Source organism: Folsomia candida, unplaced genomic scaffold (genome assembly GCF_002217175.1).
Source record: "Folsomia candida strain VU population unplaced genomic scaffold, ASM221717v1 Fcan01_Sc012, whole genome shotgun sequence".
Taxonomy (NCBI): domain Eukaryota; kingdom Metazoa; phylum Arthropoda; class Collembola; order Entomobryomorpha; family Isotomidae; genus Folsomia; species Folsomia candida.
The window spans coordinates 990,562-1,015,168 of record NW_019091204.1 but is presented as its reverse complement, the minus strand read 5'-3'; the positions used below and the strand labels follow the sequence as shown (position 1 = coordinate 1,015,168).

At 36.7% G+C, this 24,607-nt stretch overlaps 5 protein-coding genes across 6 annotated transcripts; all 5 read left to right on the top strand.

Annotated features, from left to right (window-relative positions):
- The first annotated feature begins 417 nt into the window (after window positions 1-417).
- Window positions 418-1,469, top strand: LOC110855438. Of its 2 annotated transcripts, none has more exons than XM_022103849.2 (3): window positions 418-457; window positions 717-789; window positions 1,059-1,469. In XM_022103849.2, the coding sequence occupies exons 1-3, from the start codon at window positions 437-439 to the stop codon at window positions 1,376-1,378; spliced, it is 414 nt and encodes a 137-aa protein (XP_021959541.1). In that variant the 5' UTR covers window positions 418-436; the 3' UTR covers window positions 1,379-1,469. The 2 variants fall into 2 exon arrangements, with proteins under 2 accessions (XP_021959541.1, XP_021959543.1); XM_022103851.2 differs by having other exon boundaries at window positions 419-457; window positions 1,062-1,469.
- A 6,365-nt stretch (window positions 1,470-7,834) lies between these two features.
- On the top strand, window positions 7,835-9,186 carry LOC110855437. Its single transcript, XM_022103848.2, has 3 exons — window positions 7,835-7,916; window positions 8,133-8,205; window positions 8,530-9,186. The coding sequence occupies exons 1-3, from the start codon at window positions 7,896-7,898 to the stop codon at window positions 8,853-8,855; spliced, it is 420 nt and encodes a 139-aa protein (XP_021959540.1). The 5' UTR covers window positions 7,835-7,895; the 3' UTR covers window positions 8,856-9,186.
- Window positions 9,187-10,742: 1,556 nt separating this feature from the next.
- Window positions 10,743-12,269, top strand: LOC110855476. Its single transcript, XM_022103882.2, has 4 exons — window positions 10,743-10,808; window positions 11,051-11,123; window positions 11,775-12,099; window positions 12,164-12,269. The coding sequence occupies exons 1-3, from the start codon at window positions 10,788-10,790 to the stop codon at window positions 12,086-12,088; spliced, it is 408 nt and encodes a 135-aa protein (XP_021959574.1). The 5' UTR covers window positions 10,743-10,787; the 3' UTR covers window positions 12,089-12,099; window positions 12,164-12,269.
- A 1,821-nt stretch (window positions 12,270-14,090) lies between these two features.
- On the top strand, window positions 14,091-17,148 carry LOC110855475. Its single transcript, XM_035855965.1, has 7 exons — window positions 14,091-14,435; window positions 14,726-14,824; window positions 14,959-15,342; window positions 15,409-15,536; window positions 15,602-15,708; window positions 15,811-15,941; window positions 16,039-17,148. The coding sequence occupies exons 1-7, from the start codon at window positions 14,202-14,204 to the stop codon at window positions 16,174-16,176; spliced, it is 1,221 nt and encodes a 406-aa protein (XP_035711858.1). The 5' UTR covers window positions 14,091-14,201; the 3' UTR covers window positions 16,177-17,148.
- Window positions 17,149-18,186: 1,038 nt separating this feature from the next.
- Window positions 18,187-18,864, top strand: LOC118437187. The gene is made up of 2 exons (XM_035856034.1): window positions 18,187-18,669; window positions 18,736-18,864. The coding sequence occupies exons 1-2, from the start codon at window positions 18,205-18,207 to the stop codon at window positions 18,820-18,822; spliced, it is 552 nt and encodes a 183-aa protein (XP_035711927.1). The 5' UTR covers window positions 18,187-18,204; the 3' UTR covers window positions 18,823-18,864.
- Window positions 18,865-24,607: the final 5,743 nt, after the last annotated feature.

Below are 24,607 nucleotides of genomic sequence, written 5' to 3'. Positions count from 1 at the left end.
CCATATTTTCACACTTATATAAACCCTACTGAAATCTCTTTTTAGTTGTAACGTTTTATTAAACATTTTGTATAGTCGGTTACAACACAAAAATGGTGAATATTTGTTTATTTTCATACACATACAAATACCGAAGGAGCAGAACGGTTATTATTATTATATAAATACTTATGTGTGTGCACACATATTTACATATTTGCAAAGGTTAATTTCATTATTAAATTTATCCAACATGTCCGATAGATAAACTCGATAATAAAAATATGGTGCTGTGGTGGGTACGTGACTGCAACAATGAACCCAATTTATATTTACCTTCGTGCTTGTTCTGGGCAAAATACCATATTTTTTTACGTAACGATCAGTTTAAAAGGAGACTATGGGTGGAGGCCACGTCTACATTCCATTGCTAAGCATGAACACAAAAGTCGGCACCATGGCGAAAATGCATGTTTTTGTAAGTTGCGAGTATTTACAAATTTGTCTTTATTTATTTTTACTAATTATGTAAATACGTTGAGGATTTCTGAAAAAAAATCAAAACTTGGTCACTCTTTCCTTAATGATAACGCACATGAAAATGCACAATGAAAACGTGCCCAATGAAATCGAAAGCCAACCTGCAACTTATTTTTGAGCAAGATAATTTAACTTTGTTAATTGACAAAGAACGTCAAAATTGCCAAAAAAAGTAACTTTTTCTTTTGAATTTCTAGTTTGTCGTACTGAGCACCTGTTTTGTTGGGTTTTCCGTCGCAGAAATTTTACAATTTAGGAACACCTCGTCAAGTAAGTGCTGTCTTGAACATTTTCAAATTTAAACAGCTTCTCTCTGACATTTGCAAAGCTATCAAAATGGTAAAGATGTTTATAGGTTTACATAATTTTTACGAAAGAAAATCACATTTTTTAGAATTTACTTCAGAAATTTGGTTAATGGACTGTTTAACTTTGAGGATTTATGTTTCCCCGGGTTAGCGACATCTGAATGAACTGTGTCCATGTGATTTCAGGTTGCCAATTTTTCGTAGTATCAAATAAATAATTTGAATTTTTAGCAGGACAAGAATGGTACACGCGCAGCAGGCCAGCCACGCGTCAGGTGGCAAGCTGCCCAGGCGGACATTGTCACTCGAGAAATTGCTGCTCCTTCTACTGCCTCGTGGGTGAATCGTGCTTGATGATAACAGGCAAACCATTCTGCGTTGATGTAGCTGGACAACCCTATGATGCTCCCCATTGCGTCGAAACGCGTTGTCTTGATTGCCCCATTTCGTCCGGATTGTACTGTTCGACCACCATGTGCGCAGATCTTGAGGCATATCCCTCCATGGTGATGTGTGACTTTAGCAGTATTCGCGGTCCCGTCCGATCTTAGGGGTGATCCAGGTTTTTAGGTTTAAAAGTGCTTGTCAAATGTAAGAGTCAACTCAACATCTCTAAATTAAATAAATGCCAATTATCTTAAATTGTTGTAATTCATTTCTTAATTTGTTTAAGCTTTTAAACAAAAGTTATGCTGAAAGTTTGATTTGGATTAAAAAATATATGAAGATAGGGCATTTAGAAATTACGCTTTAAAAATGTGGTAAAGTCACATATGTATGTGTAAACTCCGTACTGGTATTGATTTGGTAATAACTGTGCCTATTTTCGGCGATATGGAGTTTCCATGTTGAAGAAACTCTATGTCTCTCGCGAATGCGTTAGAACATGCAAATGAGGTGACCGGCTATAGAAATTCGACCGTAAATACTCTCGACCCTATTCAGCTTCCAAACTGACTTTGGAATAGCATAAATCCAGACTTTCTCCATCAATATGTGGCATATCGAAGGGACTCGGCACTTTCGCGCTTGCATAACATTCATTAAACTAAACTCGCTAGGATCCACATATTTCCTAGAGTGGGACAGCAAAGATGGAAAGGCCATCCCAATAAAATCGTCATCCCGGCAATATCGGGCCTTTCAATCGTTCACCTTAATCTCCACGTTGATTACGCAACCCATATTTTTCATCCGGTGTTATCAAATCGCCAAATCGCCACCTGGGTCAGTCACCTTGATTTCTTACTACGTTAACATAATTGGCACAATTGTCACGTTAGCTGTTCTCCCATTGCTGTGGTTTTTCTCGAAGAAGTCAAATCTGCAGAAATTTGTGACATGCTTCCACGCAGTGCGTAACTTGGATAAGCGCTTTTACGGTAAGTTAGTTTTATCAGCATTGCTAGTTTTACAGTTTATTAATCCAGCCTGCGAGATAAATTTGCTTTTCGCACTGCCAAATTTCTACAAATTATGTCGGAACTTAAATATTTACTTTTATCGGAATATGTACTTATAATTATGCCAGGACTGGGCATTCAGACATTTATCACATTTAGTTTTACTAAATAAATTTCTTTCTAACGGACATTCTTCCCCAGCCTGTCGTGCCCAAGTGTAAAAACCTTTTCAGAAATTTAAATACAATAACAAATCTGGCGAATCTGACCACCTTCCTAGGCTGCTGCTATTCACCAGCGATCGTAACCTGGATCACCGATAACGCCCCCCTCTACGGATTTGCCTTACACGTCCTGAACGTCACGAGTTTAAATTTCATATTTCGCGTAGTAATTGCGACCTTTGCCAGTATAACTTTTAACATATTCGCGTCTGTAATATATCTTTCCGCCTTATTAGAAGCCAGTGGGCAGTGGGATAGTGGTTCTGAATGTTTGGACCAAAATTCTATTGAAGACGGACTATCCTTTCGACAAAACGATCCAAATTTATAATCAGCTAAAAGTGATGACCATACTGATGCAAGAAATAGGGCACGATTTAGTCTCAGCGTGTCTCCACCACGCCTATACCGTGATAATCTCAACCAACGCGATGTATCACTTCGTACTGCAGTTTACTCCTGGTAAAAAAATGTCCATCATGGTCACCTACAGCGCGCTTGTCATACTATTTACTTCGACAGGGATTGAAATGCTGGCAATTTGTATCGTTGCGAAGGCTTCGTCCATGTCAAGGGAGATCTTAAGGAATTTGTTAAGGAATAAACCGTAGTAACGTTAGAAGTAGCTCACCCTGCAATGACTTGATATAATTTTGCACCATAGGTGCAGAATAAGCGACAAAATAAGTACATACATACGTATACTACAATTTTGCACAATTGGTGCAGAGTAATCAATGAAATTAGGTATATTGTAGTGGTATAATTTTGCATCAATAATGTAGGATAACGCGAAAAAATAAATGTTTACTTTTGACGAAATTTAGACTTTTGGTACGCCCCAATTAAATCGTGATGTCAAATTTTTTGTAATTATTTCTTCCAGTTATTCTTCACTGTTGGTGCACTTTGCATCGATTCTCTCAAGTGTTCCGCATCATTTTGGACAACCGATTGTTCGATACTAACGGTGCTAAATATTCCAAAATTGTAGTCCTTCATCGATCAATTTTCCCAACTAATTTGTACCATCTGCATACTGATTGATCAAATTGTATAATTATTTCTTCCAGTTATTCTGCACATTTGGTGCATTTTGCATAAAGATTTAGATTAAGCCATTTATTTCGCATCATTTTTGATAACCGACTATTCGACCCCAAAGGTGCTAGTAATTCGAAAGTTGTAGTCTTTTCACTATCGATTTTCTGAATTGATACGATATATATGCCGTTTATGGTGCAAAAGATTCGGCCCGCCATTGCACCATTAGTGCAGAATTAGCGACCATTCGGGTTATATAATTTTGAAAACTTTCTCAAAATTGTATGATCATTTCTCCCGGATATTCTGTACTATTGGTGCGTTTTGCATCCCATCCCCCAATTATTTCGCATCATTTTGTGTTACCGATTATTAGATATCAACTGTGCTATTTATTTACTAAAAAAATTCGATCCAGTTTGTTCAATACCAATGGTGCGCCTAACATAATCAATAATTGTGAAGGGGATTTATAATTAGCATCAATTCATGCAAAAAACTCGTTAACAGACAGACAGACAGACGGACGGACAAGAGGAATTCAATAGCTCCCGTGCTACACAGGGTGAGCTAATAATGGACAAGATAAATATCGACGAAGGGTTGTACGATCAATCCTGCCAAATTCGATAAGCTTCGAATTTCTGGATTCAGTAGACTCGATTCGAAACGGGATTGGGATGGATTGCTTTGTTAGATATTTGGAAAGAGTGCAATCTCATACGGTTACTTGGTTGCTAGCGACGAAACATAATTCATAGTTTTTAACTTTTGTTCGAAAAATTGTATTACTTCAATATATAATGGAGACTATTGAATATATATTAATTTATGTGCAGTGTGTCTCGAATTGTATTCAAGCACACAATATTTACATATTGCATTGGCTAGGGGTTGCCTATTGCGTCTAGTATAATATATGTATGTAGTTTTTTTATTTAAGTAAATATGCATGTAACACATACGCTAATATCGAAAGCTAAACAACGAGGTACATTATTTATCTCTTTTATGGTGCAATATAAACAACACTTCTGAATATAAAACTTACTCTCAATTTTGCATAGTTTATTCAAATTAGAATTCAGAGTACAATTAGTTTTAAATCGGGTAACATTATTTTTATGAACCAATGAGTTTAACCTAACCTGAATGTTCAATTTGGTATGGACAAGCATCGAAAAATGCAGATTGAATGATAATAATGAGGAAATTTAACATTAGATTATTTAGATCAAGGCGCGACAAGATTGATGAGAAATATCGTTCATGAAAATTAAAAACAAAACACGCAAATATTTACAGGCCTTGATCCATCTGAATTGTTATATATGTGGTTTTGAACGCGAAGCTATATACATATTTCATGCACTAGATTTGCATGCAAAGCAAATAACGAACATTTGTTTAATTTGTACATTAATTTGGAAAGGGTAAAACTTGTCAACTTTAATTGGGAATGGTGTGCTTTGGAAATTTCATGTTAATAAATATGTACATGTGCATATATCTATGTACCAGATTGCTAAATGTAACAATGCAACCACTTTTGATTTCCCACCAATATTTTACCCAGATCCGTCTCATACAACAAATAATTTCGTAACACCTCCATTAAACCTTACTCGAGCTAACTAGAAAGTGAGCAGCAAAGTTGCCGTATAATTAAGTCCAGCCTCCATCAATTTCGTCGCCCAAGAGGCCGACACCACACAAAATCCACCGCACCTAATTCCCACCGGTTTGAACGAATAAATCACCCTTTTCTCATACTTCGTTACCACTTTGTGCCGTGCCGTGGCCAGATATTCGACCGACTTTTCATTCACATTTGCCGTCTCAGGTAACAACGTGAGGAATATGGAACTATATTTACAAAGGGAATAAACGGGTAAATCAGATTTGAAATAGCACCATAGAACCGAATCGTTCCAAAGTTCAGTAAAATAATCAACCCCGACCCAAAAAAGATCACTGGTGGCATAGAATTTGATAAGAATTCCTGATTTAGAAATTGATTAAACAATTCAAGCTGGTGATACATTTTCGACGCCAGTAGCGTATTCTCTTCAATTTTTATGCGTTCAGTTAAGCTCATGGCGACCCAGGTTGAACAAGATAGCATTATTTTACCCAGGATTAAAAGGGCGTGGTTGGACTGAGGTTACTTTTTCATGTCGTTTGCTACAGTTTATTCTAAACTCACCCGGGAAGAAGGAAGGTAAAATTGACTGATTGGGCAGCAATTGGAAATGATGTTGAGAAAGTGGTGAACAATTTCAGAATGGAAAAGTTACCATGACAAAGATACACTCTTAAAAATATTAAAAATATTAGAAAGTCCAAAAAAATTATCCATGAAGTTTTCATTTTGGCCTCTCATTTTGAAATGGGAAAAAAATTCTGACCTTTGACCGCGCGGTGACCTTAAAAATCGGCGACGAGGGATTATTCGCCAATTAGTTTATACAACTGCGTACAAAGTTTCGAAGCTCTAAGTGCCCTGGATCATATCGCAATTTAAAAAAACGCAAAGGTTCGCTTAATCTTTTTGCTAACTGTATGTGTCCAAATTTATTTTGAGTTTTATTTTATAATTCAAATTTATCGCATGTGTATTTATTTCATCTCTCAAATTAATGCAAAAATGCATGTGTGTCATCAATTTCGTCGAATCAATTATACGAAAACCAGTCTATTCAATAGTTGAACGAGCATATGCCGGCGAACCCAGTGACTCGGCAAACTTGCGCCACATTAGCGCATGAAATTTGGTCGAACGTGCAAGTCTCGCAGTTTGGTCGTTTACAGACTGTCGACCCAGTGAACCCATTGGAAACTGGGTCGAAACATTGTGGGGCACCGCCACCCGTGACGGAGCAAAAGTATTGGTTTGGACACATTCTAGAGCAGCAGGCGGCTTCGCTACAGGTCGGACATGGCGCTAGAAAAGGAATGAATTACAGGTGCAAAATTAATGGAAAAATGTTCAGTTGAAACATTTAAAGTCACGATTGAATGCCACACTCTAAAAAATAAGGTTGCCTTTTCGAAAGGTATGATATGAATTATGAAATATAAAATCTATAATGAATTACTTATATTACTAAATCCAGGGTAACGCTAGCTTGATAACATGTAGAAATTTCTCTAGATTTAGTACATATAGCTTACTTACAATGGGGACGCAAACCATGTTCAACCCGGAGTGTTTTTTTTACTATGTATGTTAGTTCGAAAAACTAGCTCTAAACATATGTAGAAACAACAGTTAGCGCGGCACTTGCGAAAAATTCTGCAAGGTTTTGTCACCCCAAATTCGCGAAACGTGCAATTGCTTAAACAAAGACAGATTCCGCTGAAATACCGAGCGACTTCGCGAACTTGCAGTTCTTAAAACGCGCTTAATTTTTCATATTTTCGCAAGAACCAAAACTAAATGTTGTTTCTCAAGAATTAGTCTTCCAAACAAAAATGGTAAAATAATAACCTGGGCTGAACATGGTTTGCATCTTCAATATTAATATAGGATTTAGGTGCGTCTACTTTTCAATAGAGTAACAATATTTTTAAGAGTGTATGTACATACTCTGGGCAAGCAATGACGTCGCTAAGATAAGCTTGAAGAAGACAGGTAGGAATTTTGAATCCATTTGTGTACGGTGAAAAAGTTTCGACAATTATTTGAGGTTATTTGTATGTAGTTGACGGAGAACGGGGGAAAAACAAGTGCAAAGTTACGCGGGGCAAGGTCACTCTTTTACAAATCACTGTACATCACTGTACATGCATAGGTATGTATGTACATAAAGGATGAATATAACTTGATTTGTAGAAATGGAAAAAGCTGATTAAACAAAAATTGGACATTTATAATGAAACGATTGTAAGGCGTGGCACGATTACCAAGAAATCCTTAATGGAAAAAACACGCCATACATATTTGCACACTTACATAAACCCTATTGAAATCTCTTTTTAGTTGTAACATCAAACTAAACATTTTGTACATATGGTCGATTACCACACAGAAGAAAAGTGAATATTTGTTTACTTTCGCATACATAACACATCAACCGTTCTAATTGAGAATAAAGAAGGAGTATAAAGGTTACTGTTATAATATCTTTACATATTTGAAAAGTTAATATTTAATTATCAAAGGTATTCAACATGTCCGACTAAACTCGATAATAAAAATATGGTGCTGTGGTGGGTACGTGACTCCAACAATGAACCCAATTTATATTTACCTTCGTGCTTGTTCTGGGCAAAATGCCATATTTTTACCGTAACGATATGGTAAAAAACCATTTAAAAGGAGACTATGGGTGGAGGTCACGTCTGCAAAACGCGCATTCCATTGAGACATAAACACGGACGCAGAAGTCGGCACCATGGCTAGAATTTATGTCTTTGTAAGTGGCGAGTATTTCCTAAATCCGTATTTCCAATAATCACGGTCACGGTTTCTTAAAAAAATCAAAGTTGGTCACCAACGATAAATTCATGCACAATGAAAAATACAGCTTAAATGCTTCCAACTTATTTTGCAACAAGTCAATTTAACTCAATGATTGGTAAATTATCTCAAAATTACACAAAGTTTGTATTTTTCTCTTTCAAATTTCTAGTTTTTCGTACTGAGCAGCTTTTTCGTTGGATTTGGTGTCGTGGGAAATTTACAATTTAGGAACTCCTCATCAAGTAAGCGGTGCCTTAAACATTTAAAGCCTAACCAACCTCTCACCTTGATTTTCAAAGACTGCAAAGTTGTAAACCAACATATGGGTTTACACAATTAGTAGGAAATAAATACAAAGTCATAAAGCTATGGGGTTACACAATTTTTACAAAATAAATAAATGGACAATCTTGCACATTTATTAGAATTTAATTAAGAAATTTACTTAATAAATAAGCTATTTAATTTCGTGCGTTAATATTTTTCTGGGCTCTGAGTGAACTGTGTAGATCCCATTTTTAATTTCTAGTTTGTCCTAGTAGGAAATAAATAATTTGAATTTTTAGCATTTCGCGAATGGTACGCGCCCAGCGGGCCAGCCACGCGTCAAGTATCAAGCTGCCCCGGGGGACATTGTCACTCTAGAAACTGCTGCTCCTTCTACTGCCTCGTGGGCGAGTCGTGTGTTATGATGACGGGGAAACCGTTCTGCGTGGATGACGAGGGAGGCGTGGAGCCCTATTTTGCCCCTCATTGCGTCGAGACGCGTTGTCTGGATTGTCCCATTTCGTCCGGTTTGTACTGTTCGACCACCATGTGCGAAGATCTTGAGGCATATCCTTCCATGGTGATGTGTGACTTTAGCAGTATTCGTGGTCCCGTCCGATCTTAGGGATCATCCAGGTTTTTGGGTTTATGTAAGAAAGTGTGTCAAATTTTAAGAACCAATTCAATATCGTTAAATTAAAGCAATGCCAATTATAATCTTCAGTTGTTATACATTGTTTATCATTTTTGTTATTACACTTTTAAAGAATTTTTTTGTCTAAAGTTTGATAAAGACCAAATATAAAGATTGTGCATGCAGAAATTACGCTTTAAAAATGTGGTGAAGTCATGACTACGTGTGTATACATTCCGTACCCCTGGTATTGATTTGGTAATAACTTCCCACAAGATTTGTAATGGTGTGGTTCTAAGGGTCCTAAGTAGTACCACGTATTACCCAGACCCGGTGATGTGATATTCATATTATTCATATGTACTCCGGCCGGTAATGGCTCAATACCATTTTTCTAAGAGTGTACTGCAAAAATAATATAATTCCATTCTGCCTTGCCAATAAACCTATGAGTGCTTATATTTAAATATGCATTATTTTTAAGACTGTCGAAAAGACATGAGTCTTTCAAATTGATATCGTTTTATTTCGAAATTCAAAATCCTTTACGTCTCAATCTGAGATTTAATTCGTTACAACTCTGCTCGGTTCCTCAATAGTTGTATGAGCAGACGCCCGAGGACGCAGTGACTCTGCAAACTCGGACCACATTAGCGCATGAAATTTTGCGCAGAATTGCAAGACTCGCAGTTTGGTCGTTTGCAGACCTGTGCTGCCACAATGATTCCGGAAGTAGGGTCCATACACTCCGGATCAGTGCCTTCAGTCACTGCGCAGACGTAGTTATTTGGACAGAGGGTAGAACAGCAGGCGGACTCGTTGCAGGTCGGGCAGGTAGAGTTACCCTGGCCGAGGGATCCTTCCGCGAGGAGGAGAATTGCCATGACGACGGGTGAAAGTAATTTGAAGTTCATTTTTATCTGCAAGAAATAGCAATTTTGAACTTTTTTGCAAGATGGAAATTTTATACTTTTTCCATGAAGTGTAGTTTTGTAAGGTTACGTGAATACGGGGAGAAGGAGAGAGGCCAGCCAGGTGTATGTCTGTACAACCTGGTGGAACGAGGATACCCTATTTATGCAAATTATTGTGGTATACATATGTACATCCTGCTTTAAAATTATTTTAAACCATAGGCAAAGACATGCGGCAGATGTTTAAATCAAAGGGAACAAGTCAAGGTTTCCAGGGAATTGTTGATAATTTACAGATTAATATTAGACCAAGTTCGTTCATTATCAAATTCATATTTAGATAATTTTGGTTGCGAATATGTAGAAAAAATGCATACACATGAATATATCTAAATACATGCAAAATCGACCTCGATTTTGAAATCTGGTCCACATTTCTGTGTAAACTAGGTAAAATATGTACCAACACTATTTATTTATGTATTTAAGTACATAGTTTTGTGCACATGTGCATGGTGAAGCTGATTAAATACTTAAATTATTCCAAATATAGGTCAAGGTTACGGAGAAATTGTGTATGAAAACTTAAATTAGATAAACATTTCTAAAGTTTAGCCCGCTTGATATCGCAGTTGCGATTTTAAATCAAATATTTAATGAGCTCAATTTACATATATGTATAAATGAATACAAAATATGGTTATTACATATTTGTTCCGCGATATTTGTAGGGAAAATAATACACAAAAATCGAGCTGCATGCCAATTAAACATTGAAGTATTTGCCAAGTTATTATGGGACTTGTTCAAGATTTCTGACTAAACTCGGTAAAAAAAATCATTTCTAATGAATTTACTGATCACAGAAGGGTAAACCAAGGAGAGTAAATCTGGGATTTTTATATGTAGAAATTAGAGTTACCAGAAAATTTGCACTTTAAAAGGACTGCGAACATCGGAAAAGATCACAGTCTAAATACATATCTCCTCGAATCAAGAAGGTAGCATAATGTCCAAAATCGGTATTTGTGTAAGTATACATATGAAATCTATTAAAAAAAACAGTTTTGTCCAGGGGCCGTTCACAAATTACGGGAAAATCGAGATTTTTTAGCGTCCCCCCTCTAACATTTGTCACATAGGCACGATGACGATGCCATTGAAGCCTTACCTTACCTCGATCTCGTTCTACATGATTTATGAACGGCCTCTAACATTTTAATTTCGCAGAGATTACATTTTTCTTAAATAATTTGTAACCTAAATTTCTAGTGTGTCGTTCTGACCGCCCTTTTTCTTGGGTTTACCAACGCTGGAAGTTTACAAGCTGGAGAAGTCTCGTCAAGTAAGTACATATGTAAATGTTTAAGGGCAAAGAGGTCACAAAAAAGGTATTAAATAGAGATTCAGGCAGGTTTTGGTAACATTGAAAAATCCGTAAATTCTGTAAACTTGCAAAATTTTAAATAATTTAGGAAGAAAATTACATGTGCATTATTTCGCATATTAAGGGCGGCTCCTTATTTTGTAAAAGTTGGTAAATTATTTTACAAAGAGCACGGGTTTTACAAAGCTAACAAAAACTGTTAATTATTGCCTCAGTATTTATAAAATGATTAAAATTGTTCTACAGGCCTTGGCAAAATATTAATTTTTAAAGATTTATTAAGGGGCGTACACAAATTTTGTCGGAAAAATTTCTGGTTTTGTGAATTTTGTGGGTTTTTTGAAATTTTGTGGATTTTTTTCGAAATTGTGTGGATATTTTTGAAATTTTGCAATGTATTTTCCCTCCGTTTAGTATGTATCACATAGGCACGATATCATAGGCGTCCCTCACCCCTCTCGCGTTACAAAATTTACGAACGGCCCCTTTAAGCAGATTTTATTTGATAAATTACGTAAAAAATAACTTTCGAAATGCATAATTTTGCACATTTCCGAGCGGAGTATATGGATATTTTTTATCCGGAAAGTAACTAATTTAAATTTCTAGAGCCGCAAGAATGGTACGCGCCACGGGTGACACGTGCAATCTCACAGTGCCCCGCGGGTCATTGCCATTCTCGAAATTGCTGCGCTTTCTACTGCTCCACGGGCGACACTTGTCTCATGATGTCGGGCAAACCCTTCTGCCTTGGTGAAGGGGGTGTGCCCACTAATGCCAATACTTGCTTGGAATCGCGCTGTCTAGATTGCCCCCTGTCGGCCGGGTTGTACTGCTCGTCCACCTTTTGCGAAACTTTGGTGGAAGATCCGTCCTTCCGTGTTTGCAACTTTGACCGTATTCGGGGTCCAATTCAGCCTTAAGAGTCATCGAGGTTATGTTAAAATGAAAATATTTTATTCAATTCCTTAATTAAATTAATTAAGGAATCTATGTAGGTTTCTGATGGATTGGACATTGTCGGGAATATGGAAGGTTTATAGATAGAAATGTTAATTTGGCAATATTAAAATTGGAAAATAAACCTGTTGAAGTGAAACTCTATTTACTTAGTATCCCATTATTTATTTTGTTTACTGTATTTGTACTAAATCAATTTATTAATCCATACATACTCTCGTTCCACGGAAGTTTGAACTTTTACAGAAATTTATAATTCTGAGAACCTACGCCACTGCCGGTCTCAAAATTCCCCGCCAGCATTATTTGAAGGAATTTGAGACTGACAGTGCCGTATCTTTTCAGAATTCTCAATTTTTGTAAAAGTTAAAACCTGCATGGAATGAGAGTACATACTGTGCTCCACGTTAGGTTTGTCACCTCATTTGCGTAAATCTAACTGTGCACGCCCATTTTCGGCGATACCTGCTTTCCATGTTGAATAAACTTTATGGCTCTCGCGAATGCACAAATGAGTTGACACGCACAAATAATTCCACTGTAATTTACGTTACGATATTTTCATCTGCTCGTAGGAAAAATTAGAATTGGTGCCTGATTTTTTTAATGTTTGAATTTGATATATATCAAAAAGGCCGGAAATCTGATTTTTTCAGAACATTTTATTTAAATCGACACAGTGCCAAGTTGAAATAAATGTATAACAAATTTATTTCATGAATATTCGCTCGGTATTTTTATTTCATAACCAAAATGTGCATTTTACTTTGATATTGGTTGGATAATATTTAAACGCATGGATTTGATTACGCGCTCACAATGTTAATCAAGTACAGTGGCCGCAGAAGGGCAGGGACAGAGGGACAATGCCCCCATTAGATATCCATATCATCTCCCATGTTATAGAAACCCCTCCCTCCTCCCACATCCCCAGATGTCCCCACGGCTTCCGCAGCAACTGATCAAGTGGGCACGTGTTTTCGGCAGGCAAAAATTCTCATTTATTTCGTCTTTGAATTTGATGTAGTCAAATAAAGTGTATTTCGAAAAGGCTGCAAAGTAAATATTTTCCAAAAATATTATTGAAATCCAGAGAGTTCCAAGTTGAAATGAATGTATAACATAAATTTATTTGATGAATATTTGCCAATACATATTTGGTCACTTTCATTCATTTCATGCCGAAAAAGACATAATATTAATGAAAAATGTCACCTTCCGTCTCACTATCCCCGTCTCACTTTCTTTCTCGTTGTCGTAGCGGGTTAGCAAAGTAAATACTCGCACGTGTCGCACCTGAATTGTTTTCTTGGCGAGAAAACAAATTGCATTCAACTCGTCAAAACATTAATTAAATTAACGTGTAGTTATCACAAAAATGGAGTCGACCCCTGGAGGAATCATTCCTCTAAACAAGTTAAAAATTTGGAAAGTTTTTCGCCACGTGGGACCCGAAGGAAAGGAGATTTTAAAAACGGCGAAATTGGCCCATGTTGTCGACACGGAGCTCGGATTCGTCGTCAGCAAGACGGATGAAACATACTTCTTCTTAATTGACAAGAAGGGCGAGTGCAAAACTATGAAAATTCCGAACCTTTGCGGCGTCCGGGTAAGAGGCAAGTAGATAATTTTGTGGTCCTACTTTTTCTTAAAAAACCGACCCTAAAAAACGTCCCCGTTACGAAAATCCGGGTGGGATCTTTTTTCTGGTTTTTGCCCCCGTCCCCTCGCTTTCGTGGCAAATGCAGTGCGGTTCAACGTTTACACCACAATAATTAAGAGACGTCCATAAATTACGTGACGCAAAAATGCTGATTTTCAGACCCTCCCCAATTTTAACATGTGGCGCAAATGAGGCTAACTTTTACCCTGCTCAGCCCTGACATAATTTATGGATTTAAAGAAAGTCTTCCAAGTTAATTAATTATCCACTAATTATCACCTGAAATATTTACAGAATTTGTTGTTGCCCCTTTACAAAGCCAAAGCTTCGCCGTGACGGAAGACGGACTCTTGTATTCTTGGATTAAGGTGCCTTGTTGGGTGTATAATTGCGAGCAGCAGGAGGATGAAATTATGGGCTGCCTCGCCCCGCGCCTCGAACAGTTAAGTTTGGCGGGAAAAAAGGTGCAACAAGTCGTCTTGGGGAGGGCGTCTCGCGTCATGGCGTTGACGATGGATGGCCACGTGTTTCACTGGGTTCGAGACATGTACCCGGTTTTGATCCACAAGAAGAACTTTGATTACCAGGAGGTCATCTCGCTCGCCTGCACGGACGACATGTACGTCGCTCTTACATCGAATGGAGAGGTTAGTTTACGACTTTTTAACGGGACTAAGTAAAGGATGTTGATTTAATTCGTCCCGATTTTTCCGAAATGTTAGAAAACTTATTGGGCTCTTAGGGTTAATTAATGCTATGAATGATAGCGTAAGATGGTCATGATTAGGATTTACATATTTTATCTTCATTCTAAAGATAAATATTAGCGTGTTTAAAAGTTTTACATAAACACGGTTCGAGCCAAAAAAGCCTTTATCGGGGGACGAATAAAATCAACACCCTTTAATTCGTAAATTTGTATTATTTGAATTTACAGTTATTCCAACATTCAAGTGCCTGTCCAGTTTCGAAGTGGAGACCGGGAAGGGATCTCGAGCCTCAAAAAGTGATTCTGGATTCGGCTCGGGTAAAAAAGGTGAGCCAAACGACAGGAAAAAAGTTACAATTTAAAATATTGGGATGAAGTCTTGAAGGAATGTCCTAAATTTTGTGAAATTGTAAAAAAGGCGAATTGCGAAATGAATTAATTCCTTCCTGTTTTTTATGCAGATCGTTGCAATCAGCCACATTATTTTTGCCCTCACTGTTGAAGGAACCCTGTACTCGGGAAGAGTGTCACAGGAAAGGAAGCCTGTTTGGGGGGTGGTCATGAAGAATCTAAAATTCCACGATGTTGCCGCAAACGCCGGATCGGATGACGTCGTCCTGGCCGAGTTGAAGAAGAACAAGGTCTGCTTAGCGTTGTCCTACCGTGGGGGAATTTTTGATCCGCAAGTTCTCTCAATTTCGTCCAATGTTACTTTGCTAGACGAGCTTTTTGCGGAAATTAGCTCGTCGACTTGGCGAACTATTTGGGCGGACGGGGAGGTGGAAGGTGGTCTGATGAAACCAGGTAAAATGGGGGACGACATTGGCAACCTGTGGGGGAACAAGGTCTGTGTAAATTTAGGGGAATTGTAAATTTTCGTTTATCGAGTTATTTACATATTTATTTTCTAGGAAAATGTGGACGTTACATTCTCCGTGGAAGGGAAAACTATCTCGGCGCATAAATTGATCCTAACATCACGAAGTGAATATTTCGCTAAAATGTTTAGCAACGAGTGGAAGGAGGCGAAATCAGGATCGTGAGTGTTTTTTCGAAAAATACGCCTCTTTTTCAAGGATATTTTTAAATTGTAAATTTCTGCAGGTGTATCGAGATCAAGGACACGAAGTTCGAAATTTTTGAAGCTCTACTCTTCTACATTTACCAAGATAAGGTCAAATTCGCAGGGGACGCGTATGAAAACATTTTTGGTAAGGGGTATTCAAAATTGTGATTTTTTTACGGATCCACCAAACTTTATTGCTGTGTAAAAAGTGGCGAAAATTATGGTAATTTATTTAAATTTTTGTTAGGCCTCATGATGCTGGCGGATGCCCACTGTGCCGTCAAAATTCGTCGGGAATGTGAACAGATTCTGATGCGAAATATCAACCCGGAAAATGCCGTCTTCCTCGTTCGAAACGCTGCCTCGGCCAACGCTTCGGTTTGTAATTAGTTAATTAATACTATTAATTTAATAGTTAATGATTAATTATTGTGTGATTAATTCGTTAATAAGTAAGTTATCATTATCATTTCAGAATTTGGAGAGCAACGTGATCCGATTTATTTTGGATAATCGACTCCTCAACGTAGGTTCGTCGCCGCAGGAACTAATCGACTTATTAGGAATGGACGCATTCCAGAAAATTTCTGTGGCCGGACTTCGTCGGCTGTAATTAAGAAGTTCTTTTGGAATGACTAAGGGTCTAATAATTATATTTCCATGGTAGCCAACATAATTAATTTTATAGCATTCTAAAATGTGCATAATATTCTTAAAAAAATGAGAAGGCAGCATTACTGTCATGAATGTATGACGTTTTATTTAAATATTAAGTATTATTTTTATGACTCGGTTAGGATGTTGAGACCCTTTTGTGCACCTTTTTCTAATCCTTCCAGGAATTCACTTCATTAACCTTAATATTAAATAAAGCTTTACATAACTAGGCTGTGGTACATAAAATACAGTAAAGTTAACTTTTTCCAACATTTAACTTTTTATCTCGAGTTAAACTACAAGTTCGTCACACACTTTTCACAGTTAACAAGTGATACACAATTTTTTACGACACTTTAAATCTGTGTTAATTTTTAGTTCGTTTTTCCTGCTGCTGCTGATTAAAAATTCATATTTCTCTTGTCCTTACTGTAAGGACCTTACAGTTTTCCGTCTTATATCTTACCGAAATTTCCCTTAGTTGATAAGTTAGTGACCACAATGGCCTCGTCACCTGACGTCATTCCTCGGGACAGGTTAAAAATCTTGGAAATCTTTCGTGACGTTGGACCCGAAGGAGAAGGGATTCTGAAGACGGCGAAATTAGCGCATGTTATCAACGCAAAACCAGAGCTGGGAAAATCTAGATTAAAATAATCAAGATTAAGATTAAGAATAATTAATCTTAATCCATAATCTTAATCAAGAAATTTGTTCGTATTAATCAATAATTTTAATCTTAATCTCACGTCAATTTAATTTAATTTTTAATTTTTAATCTTTGAATCTTCGACTTTAATTTTAATCAGGATTAATATTATGATTAAAATTACGCCATCTGTTACTCGAATCCTTGTAAATCTCTAAATTTCAACGCATGATCATCTCTTAACACTGGAACCATTTTTTAAAATAAAAAAAAATTCTAAGTTGGCAGGTTCTCTTTTGAAAGGAACGTTATTTAAAATTGTATTCATTAAACAGATCAAAAAATTTGTTGCAATTAAAAAATTATTTTTTATTATTTTTATTATTATTAATATTATTATTTTTATTATTATTATTTTGAGTTATTATTTTTTGAAATTTAAAAACGCGTTGCATTTGACTGATTTTTACTCGTATTACAAGTTATTGTATTCACCTTAATTTACCAGATAAAACTTCAATAATTTTGAACAACACTTATGAAGCGCTGATACTTCATGCTTTCTCAAATTTTAGAATTTATGATATTATATAGATGTAAACTATAAAAAACGACGAAAAAATAAAATTATTCTTAATTAATGTAATTAATCTAGATTAATTAATCTTTAATCTTTAATTTGTGTCATAAAAATAGATTAATTTAATCTTAACTAATTTAATTTAGTAGCGGAAGAATAATTTTAATCTTAATCTTAATCTCTGATTCAGGGATTTTAAATCTCAAATCTTAATTTTTAATCTGGAAACTCATTAATTTCCCAGCTCTGCGCAAAACACGGAGTCGTGGTCACCACGAAGGATGAGACGTATTCCTTCGTACGTGCCACCGAGGGTGGAGGGTGTACAATTAGTAGAATTCCGAATCTTTGTGGCCTCCGGGTGAAAGGTATTTAAGTAATTTCGGATTATTCGTCAAAAAAGTGTTCAAGGTTAAGGTGGCATTGTGTGCGGGTTTTGAATTTGAATTGTCGTTTCCCTTCTTCCATATATTGAAATGGCGATTTTGAAACCTGTTCATCTCCGTGGGTTTTTTTACAATGTGAAGATTTTAAAATCGATAATTTTTAGCTTTACAAAGTTAGGAGTCTATAATTTTGATTTTTATCTTCCATGAGAAAATAAATGAAAAAAATAGATGAAAAATAACGAGTAAAAACTAAATATTTTCTTATTGAAGAAAAAAATCAAAATTTTAACCTCTTAACTTTGTAAACCTAAAAATCAGCGATGTTTGGATGCATTAAAATCTTCATATTGTTTAAACCCCACGGAGATGAATAGGTTTCAAAATCGCCATTTGTATATCTGTATGGAAGAAGGGAAACGACAATTCAAACTCAAACCCCGCATACAATTGCACCTTAATTCATTATCCACCCACCAATTTTATTTTAATTTAATAAAATTTGTTCTTCTCATTGATGGCCTTGGCTTCCTCATAACGGAGGAGGGATCCCTGTATTGCTTGCTGCTTTGGGAAATTAGGCTAAAAAATAAGTCCTCCGACGTTCCTCTGCGCCTCATGGGCGGAAATTTGGCGGGAAATAAGGTGAAACAAGTGGCCTTAAGAGGGACGCATATCTTGACCTTGACGGAGAGCGGGAACGTGTATCACAATCACATTCACAACATTCGAGACTCAAATTTGATCCCCAAGAACAACTTTGATTCCCAGGAAGTCATCTCGATCGCCTGCACTGCAGACGGCTTGGACGTCGCTCTTACATCGAACGGAGAGGTATCGACATACATTTTTCATACATTTTTTAGGGAGACTAATTCGTGCCCATTTGTATTCTTGCAGTTATTCCAATGGGGACAGGACAAGTTGCCGAAAAAAGTGATCTTTAAAAATACAGCCGAGTTTAAAAAGGTAAGCTGGATTAGATAAGGGACAAATTGGACACTTTGCAAATTTACTGCTTGTTTTCTCCATGCAAAAATAAAATACCCGATAAACTTCCATATTGAGATATGATATGGTGCGTTTTGTAAATTAATTTAATTTGTGATAAATTGACATTGACAATAAATAATTTGGTCAAAATCTACCTTGGGATACTTCAATCCGCAATTTTACAGGATTAAAATTTCTGGAAAAGATTACAAAAGCAAAATATGTATAAATACATATTTACATAGCCGTAAATTGATTAAGGTTTAAGATAAGCGAAGGAAATTCGCGTGTACATAAAACAATTTTAGAACCTTGCCGACTTTACAATACCCTTGAAATTCAATTAATAATTCATCCCCATTTTGCAGATTGTTGCCATCAGCCACATGATTTTTGCTCTGGCGCTGGAAGGAACCCTGTACTCGGGCAGGTTGGATTATACAGATGTTTGGACGGTGGTCATGGAGGATCTAAAATTCCACGATGTACAACCTCTGGAACGGATGACGTCGTCGTGGCCGAGTCGAATAACAATATCCGGTTAGCGTTGTCCTTCCGTGGGGAGATTTTGGAGCCTCGTGTTCTCTCATTTCGCCACGTGTTACCACCTCGCTGGACGAGTTTTTTGCGGAAATTAGCCAAACAACTTGGCGAACTATTTCGGCGAAAAGTCTCCTTAAACCAGTCACACTGGGGGACGACATTGCCGACTTGTGGGTGAGCAAGGTTAGATTGACGTACATAAATTTACATATTCTGTGGTTTAAAAATAATTTGAAAATTTAGGAAAATTCAGACGTGGTATTTTCCGTAGAAGGGAAAACCATCTCGGGACACAAATGCATTCTTGCCTGTCGAAGTGAGTATTTCGCAAAAATGTTTAACAACGAGTGGAAGGAGGCTCAAGAAGGGTGGTGAGTAGCGTACTTACAATGGAGGTCTCCCAACGTATGCTCACAAATTTGGACGAAATTAGTGTCAATCCATCACAAATATAATTAGTATGAAATTTGCAAATGGAACTATCTGCCAATGTACAGGTTTGGCGGAGATATTTGCATAAAAAGAGGAGAAAACGCACCAAAAGGCTGGTATATTTTTCATTTTCCAAATTTCCTGAGCATTTTTTCTGTTTTGAATGCAAATATCTCCGCCAAACCTGCGTATTGGCAGATAGTTCCATTTGCAAATTTCATACTAATTATATTTGTGATCGATTGACACTAGTTTGGTCCAAATCTGTGAGCATACGTTGGGAGACCTCCATTGTTAGTTTTAAAGTCCCTAATAAGATTTCAAATTTAAATTTTTAAGTGAAACATTTTTTTAAAACTTTGCAGCGTGATTGAGATCAAGGATACTGACAATGGAGGCGCAAACCATGTTCAACCCAGATAATTTTTTGACCTTATTAGTTTGAAAGAGCAAGTCTTTACAAACAACATTTGGTTCACCACTTGCGCAGATGCGCAAAATTCAGCAAGTTATGGGCGCCACAAGTTCGCAAAAACGCATGATTTTTGATGCAAGGTCCAGCGCGAGCCCACTCTCGACCACTTTTTGCGAACTTGTGGCGCCCATAACTTGCTGAATTTTGCGCATCTGCGCAAGTGGTGAACCAAATGTTGTTTCTAGAGACTTGCTCTTCCAAACTAACATGGTCAAAAAATAATCTGGGCTGAACATGGTTTGCGCCTCCATTGTGAGTACGAAATATTTGAATCCCTTCTCTTCTACATTTACAATGATAAGGTCAAATTCGGTGAGGACGAGTACGAACATATTTTTGGTAAGGTGAATTCGAAATGGTGAATTTTTTAGAGGAATATTTTTTTTGCCAAAATTTATTTGTCTATAACCTTTATTCTTTATAGTATTAAGTGTCGAAAATTATGGCAATTGGTATTTTTGTTAGGCCTCATGATGCTGGCTGACGCCCATTGTGCCTTCAAAATTCGTCGGGAATGTGAACAGATTCTGATGCGAAATATCAACCCGGAAAATGCCGTTTTCCTCGTTCGAAATGCTGCCTCGGCCAACGCTTCGGTTTGTAATTAATTATTAGTTAATTAATTATTATTGTGATTAGGTAATAAGTAATTAAGTTGGTATCATTATCATTTCAGAATTTGGAGAGGAAAGTGATCCGATTTATTTTGGATAATCGAGTCCTCAACGTAAATTGGTCGTCAGAAAAGCTAATTGCCCTTTTGGGAATGCAAGCATTTCATAAAATTTCGTTGGCAGCACTGCGTCGAATGTAAATTAGTTGGACAATCACAATGTTTATGTAATTGAATAAGAATTGCTGCAATTTGAATTTGATAAATAAAATTGAGTTACGAAATTAATCAGCCTTTTTTTGCACTTAAATACGTTGATAAATATTATCTTACCCGAGTTAATTTCGTTGATAGTTTTGAAATTAGTGAAAAATATAGTTAAGCATCATAGAAAGTTTGCATGATAAAAACTTATTTTTAAAAGGGTAAAACGCATAGACATTATTTTTTTCATATAATATTTATGCAAGCCCGTTAAATTTGGGAAACAATTTCGACATATTTAAATTCAGAAATTTGCAGCATTCCTACAAATCAGTGGTATACATACGTGTGCATAAACTGAACTATGTAAATAAAAAAACATCCGGGACGGGAAGAAACCCGTAAAATCAAAAAAACTGGACTTATGTATACAGGGTGGCCCTCAGTAACTGTAAGTGAAATGAAGCGCTGTAGCTTCAACAGTTTTTGTGTGGCACATTTCTAGTAAATTTTAATGGAAAGCCAGTTAATTTTTAACTAGAAAATATTATTTGGTTTCCGAAATTTCTTCCCCCAACATTAATGCAGAGCTGCAGACGCGGCCCACAGCCCTCGATTGCAGCCATGGATCTAAAGGAAGGGATAAATCGGCTTCAGTACTTTGTTGCCAGAGCAACATGTCGGATTTGGCCTGTATTCGGGGCTGAATTCAGTAAACGAGTTGAAAATCACTTAGTTAAGACCAGTTTACGACAAATTCAGTACGAGGTGCAATAAAATCATCATATAATTAACTTGATTAATTTTGGAACTTATTTAATAATATTTCTTTAAAAAAATTAACATTAATTCCATAAATACGCAGAAATTTTTGCAACTTCGCTAATCTCATGTACAAATGTACAAATGTCATGTACAATTAGTACACAAGCTTTTAAAAGCTGAAGTTGCGTTAAAACGCTTGGAGTGGCAAATAGATGCGTCGCACCAAACCCTCGCCATCTCTCGGAGGTGCAATGGAATTGCCTGGAGGGCAACTCGCTCTTCCCGCTCCGTCAGGACCTGTACACAAAAATTTCATTAATAACAATCTATTATGCATTATGATTTACATGTAATTTGTAATTTTGACGCACGACGTAATCGATCAGTTTATGATCGAACAATCGAAAAATTGCCTCCGCAATTTCCAAATCGCCGGGATGCAAAGGCATGGTGACCTGTGAGAATAAAACATTATGCATTCTATTTAATATTTTTTATGTGCAAATAGTGAAGTTATATAATCAGAATCCACAGTCCAACTATGAAACAGCATTTATTTATTGATTAACAATTTTTAGTGAGATACAAGTCTCTTAAGGCATCTTAACGTGAATCAGTCACGTAGAACAATTTAAAAATAATCAGTAAATTATTCTAATATAATGTTTACATAATTTTTAACTATTTTAACTCTAACATAATTCTAAAGACAACTTCAATTAAACTAGGTAATCCCAAATAATGCTAAATACAACTTAAAATACATTTAAATAATTCCAAATAGTTGTAAATACTTAAAATATATTCTTAAAAATTATAAGGAGCATCTGTAAGATAATTCTAATGCGCTTCGGTAAATATTGTTAATTTGCCAAATTTGTGCCGTACAGAAGTTGAAATTTCTCGCATCTTTTGAAACCTATTTCCATGATCAAATAAGCGAATTTTCAAAAAATGCATCGAAATTCGAGAACAGAGATCAGACAAATGACTAGTTTCAGTTAATGGATCAAAGTCAATTACGTGATGCGTAAGATGTGGGAAAATTGTGGTTTCTAAGCATCGTGCAGTAACCATCATAGAAATCCTACGGTCTAGGTTAGATACCTTCATTAAACCACCAGAAGTTTTGCAAATTTGCCGATAACATGCATCAGTCAGCTCAACTATACGGAAAACGGAATGACAAGGGGTGAATAAGCCTCCGCTATCCTTAGCCTCAATTAGCTTAGCAAAGTGAGAAGGAAGAAGATCATCGTCTGTGTTAAGAAGTGATTCGGCACAAATCTCACACTTCAACTTCGTCCCAACTACTCTTACCACATTCCCGCTAATATAAGCTAGACAATTCCTATAAAAATCTGAATAATGTGGATCAGAGAGGGCGCTAAGATCTATAATGTCCAACGCATCAATGTCATCCATATCGAGCACCTTCAATTTCCGAACACGTTTGAGAGGCAACATACCACCAGGAACTTCACCTTCGTCAATCTGCGCAATGCAGTTACCCGTGTTGGTGGACTTGAGGAGATTTTGGTGCCAGATGGATTTCATAATGTTCCTAAACTCGACCACAGTTGGATTGTTGTTATTACCTAATCTTCCCCTCACGGTATTAAAAAAAAGTTCGAAAGGATCTTGGCAAAACCGATACGTCAGCACGAATTTGAAAGGATTAAACTCTCTGATCAGAAGAGCTTTGCTAATAGCAATGACTGACTTGATGGATATCATCATTCCTAATGCAGCCCGTCTTGAATCACTATCTATCAGCCTTTTCTCGTACACCGCACGTTTACCTGACCTCTTATACTCTCTAATTCCCACGTATTTCATTCCGTACACAGTCCTACAGAATTCGTTTAAGATGGAAGTCATATGGTCAAAGTTAAAAATATTTATTGGTGACTTGTCTCCTCTCTGACCACAGTTCCTCGAGTTTAAAATATCGAAAGTCGTGTCTAATAACTGCATGAAATATGTAGTTCCTTGAGATCCTCTAAAATCTTGCAAATCTAACGAGTCTCTGCAAAATGAAATAGCATCAACTACAGATCTGCTAAGACTTTGGACAGCTAGTTTTACGTTCATTTTATGATTTATAAAATCTACATGATACCTGCCTAGTTTATTGGCTGCTCGAATTTTCTAAACTGTCTGGAGTTCGAAAAGAGCTTCAACAAATCCCCAAGAGACACAACGACCATCCTCCAATGAGATACGACCACCTTTTTCGAAAGAGCGACCCATCAAATTGCGCCATAATTTCATCATATGAACTACGTCATACATTGCGTATACGCTTTTAGAAGGATTGGCAGGATTTGGAAAACTGCAAGGAAAGTCACCATCGATTTCGAAAGAAGCCCCTTGTATTATGCTATCAGATACGCCATACCCTTCAAACAGTGATACGTTAGACGTACAGCCATCAGAAATTAGCGCCCAAACATTAAATTGCTGCTCCTCCAGTAACACAAAAGCTTTATGCAGAAATGCCCTCTGAGTCTCCCCATTAACTTTATCCGTGTATATGTACCCTATCGGACATTTCCAGCCACCAGATATCCCAGCAATCATGCATACTAAAACATTGCTAGCCAATTGAGGGTTTTCAGGCTCATCAATGTCAGAAGTGCCGTAATCAACGAAGCCAACATAGCAATGCTTAGATGAATCCCAAACTAAAGCTCTCCTTATAGCCATTTCGTCTATGATCATTACTACATCTGTCATGACATTAT

Coding starts and splice junctions, on each gene's coding strand:
- LOC110855475 (XM_035855965.1), top strand. CDS start 14,202: ATGGGCTGCCTCGCCCCGCGCCTCGAACAGTTAAGTTTGGCGGGAAAA. Junction 15,343..15,408: donor GCAACCTGTGGGGGAACAAG/GTCTGTGTAAAT, acceptor TTTATTTTCTAG/GAAAATGTGGACGTTACATT. Junction 15,942..16,038: donor CTGCCTCGGCCAACGCTTCG/GTTTGTAATTAG, acceptor TTATCATTTCAG/AATTTGGAGAGCAACGTGAT.
- LOC110855476 (XM_022103882.2), top strand. CDS start 10,788: ATGTCCAAAATCGGTATTTGT. Junction 10,809..11,050: donor TGTCCAAAATCGGTATTTGT/GTAAGTATACAT, acceptor CTAAATTTCTAG/TGTGTCGTTCTGACCGCCCT. Junction 11,124..11,774: donor AGCTGGAGAAGTCTCGTCAA/GTAAGTACATAT, acceptor TTAAATTTCTAG/AGCCGCAAGAATGGTACGCG.
- LOC110855438 (XM_022103849.2), top strand. CDS start 437: ATGGCGAAAATGCATGTTTTT. Junction 458..716: donor TGGCGAAAATGCATGTTTTT/GTAAGTTGCGAG, acceptor TTGAATTTCTAG/TTTGTCGTACTGAGCACCTG. Junction 790..1,058: donor ATTTAGGAACACCTCGTCAA/GTAAGTGCTGTC, acceptor TTGAATTTTTAG/CAGGACAAGAATGGTACACG.
- LOC110855437 (XM_022103848.2), top strand. CDS start 7,896: ATGGCTAGAATTTATGTCTTT. Junction 7,917..8,132: donor TGGCTAGAATTTATGTCTTT/GTAAGTGGCGAG, acceptor TCAAATTTCTAG/TTTTTCGTACTGAGCAGCTT. Junction 8,206..8,529: donor ATTTAGGAACTCCTCATCAA/GTAAGCGGTGCC, acceptor TTGAATTTTTAG/CATTTCGCGAATGGTACGCG.
- LOC118437187 (XM_035856034.1), top strand. CDS start 18,205: ATGAATAGGTTTCAAAATCGCCATTTGTATATCTGTATGGAAGAAGGG. Junction 18,670..18,735: donor CTCTTACATCGAACGGAGAG/GTATCGACATAC, acceptor GTATTCTTGCAG/TTATTCCAATGGGGACAGGA.